We start from the raw sequence: 2,500 nt of genomic DNA on the forward strand, positions 1-2,500 counted from the left end.
AACGTGAAATCAACATTTTAACCTATTTAGACCTGAAATCAACATCATTAAGCTTGTGCGTTGCGTGAAATTGACATTTTGCTGGTTTCTAAGTGAAACCAACATCCTTGCCGTCACGCGTTAACGTGAAATCAACATTTAAACCTTTTTTGACCTAAAATTAACATTTTTGAGCTTATACGTTGCGTGAAATTGACTTTTTGCTGCTTTCTAAGTGAGATCAAAGTCCCTGCGGTCGCGGCGGGTGGATCCTTTGTTATGATAAACCGAGGCGAGACTTTGACTTATAACAAAGGCTTGGCTTGGTTATTATAACAAAGGGTCGGCTCTGTTTATCATAACAAAGGCCCGGCTTCGTTTATTTGCAGCCTCGGTGGGAAAAGGGCGTTAGGTATTTTAATCAAAAGTGAACTTTGTCGAAAACGCTCCAAATTTCACATAGAGTTTTGTTTAGGTATGTTTAGCAATGTCCTGTAGTTTTTCCGCTAAACTTTGCTTCGTTTTCAGGATATTGCGTATGCAAAAAACCACTCAGTTTTCCTAGCGGCGTTGTTATAAAGCGAAGCAAAAACCAGCGACAAAAATACAGGAACACGTTTTTCTATTACATTGAAGACCACATGTAAAAATTCAGCTAATTTGGAGCAAGAAAAAAGAAAAGCAACCAAAATCGTCACTTATCCCCTTTTATGACTAGCTTCTTCATTTGTTTATGGAAGTGCCAAAAAGCCTGATGAGAAAAAAAAAGTAAAGAGGACGAACAAACTTCAGCAGAATTAAATTCAGCTCATCGCCATTCGCAAGCAAAATGACAGTTAGTACAAACCAGTTACATTAAACGAATTAAATTGTTCTTGTTTGGACCATATAATAAACATCTTATTAACCGGGCTTAGTCGGTCTGTATGGGAGAATGTTGACCTCTGTCGTGAGTACAGACCAAACACAGTGAGGTCTGTACTCACGACCTCAGTCAAGATTCTTCCATACAGACCTTCTGCTCGGTTAGTAAGAACTAAGCAACTGTGTAGTGCCAAACTAGATATTACATAATGTACGTTTGTCTTCTTCGGAACAAAAGAGAAAAAGCCAAACAGATTTTTTTACATGCATTAACCAAGCACCAGCACACTACAAGGGCAAGACAACATCACCAAGTGGATATAAACCCCTTGAAGTTATTATCAGTTGTACTTGAAGAAAAGTCATGATTTCCATTCTTTTCATATTTTTTCATTTCAATTGAAGAAAGCACACTGACAGCAGGAAATACCTCTGAAGTGAGTCAGTCAAGCATATCAAAACAAGGTATGTTGATTTTATAATAACAAAATAAAACATCACTTGACATCCATTGACATAACATGAAGCTTCTAAATTACATGTCATGCACAAAGTGTGAAACATATTGGTTTCTGATATATCCCAAAACAGGTTAAGAGTCTAACATAAGAAAATATTGCCAAATATTGCACTTAAGTCATTGCAGCTTATTATAGTAGCAGTTAGTTATAGTTATGCACCAATTTCTATCTCATGGCAGTCAACGTGACAACTATCTTGCATAGAAACTGAGAGCGAATAGTCTGATTACTTTTAGTATATAAATCTACTAGTCGTTTAAAACTTGATCTAAATCCTCTTCACAAACACTTTAAAAATGCAAAAAACAGTTGCCATTTTGTTAGCAACTGCACATTGCTAGGCTACTCACTATCTACAACAGAATATTTAGTGAGTAGTGTAGCCAATTAGAGAATGGCATTCATGATAGAACGCTAGTAGATTTATACTAGTTAATATCTAGTAGTTGAGAAAAGACTGTGTTTTGTCTCATTTTACAGCAAATGGAATAGTCAGAAGCATTGAGGAGTCTTCAAGTGATGCAGAATTTAAAGAAAACAGTAGTCAAAAGGTATGTGAATCATGGCTCAACTTTCAGGAAAACACCTTGGAACCAGCTGGCCACTAAGTTTTCAGATTTAGTCACCAGCAAAAGTATTTCAGTGAAGGTTGAGTTCTGTGAATGTAGTCACTGTTAAATAGAACATAAGATCATTAATCATCACATCTGGATGTTAAAAGTGTTTTTTATCTTTGCAGTCTTCTGAAATTGGGGAAACAGATTCCAACTCCTCTCTTCAGAGTTGGACAGACAATATTGTGCTTCCACTGACATTTGCGTCAATATCAAGATATAAGACAGGGGAAGATAGCCTGAGGTAAGTGGCTGAATAAAATGTTGAGTGAGATTATCAATAATCAGAACTAACTGGAAAATCTGCTGTTGGCCAGCGGATGATTGCCACGGGCATGCATACTTGTGTCATTGACGTATCGACAAGTTAAATGCTTTTTTTGGTGCCTTCCTGTCTTGTGAAGTTTTCACCAGAATGCCAAATTGTTGCCCATAAGGTCTCTGTTACAGCTGGAGGTGATTGTAATCATTTTGCTCAGGGCTTTGTGAACTCTGATGACATAGTCATTGGTCATTGTGTTT

The 2,500-nt window shown here is 37.0% G+C and overlaps 1 protein-coding gene across 2 annotated transcripts in view; it reads left to right on the top strand.

The window, feature by feature from the left end:
• Positions 1-2,500, top strand: part of LOC110068112 (gamma-1-syntrophin-like) — a 24,642-nt gene that overhangs the window by 12,829 nt on the left and 9,313 nt on the right. For both annotated transcript variants that reach the window (XM_089299077.1, XM_089299076.1), the window contains exons 10-12: positions 1,249-1,308; positions 1,845-1,915; positions 2,104-2,222. In XM_089299077.1, coding sequence (XP_089155203.1) covers positions 1,249-1,308; positions 1,845-1,915; positions 2,104-2,222 — 250 coding nt within the window. The remainder of the gene's footprint in view (positions 1-1,248; positions 1,309-1,844; positions 1,916-2,103; positions 2,223-2,500) is intronic.

Source organism: Orbicella faveolata, unplaced genomic scaffold (assembly GCF_042242905.1).
Source record: "Orbicella faveolata isolate gen_17 unplaced genomic scaffold, um_ofav_v1 contig_34, whole genome shotgun sequence".
Lineage (NCBI taxonomy): Eukaryota > Metazoa > Cnidaria > Anthozoa > Scleractinia > Merulinidae > Orbicella > Orbicella faveolata.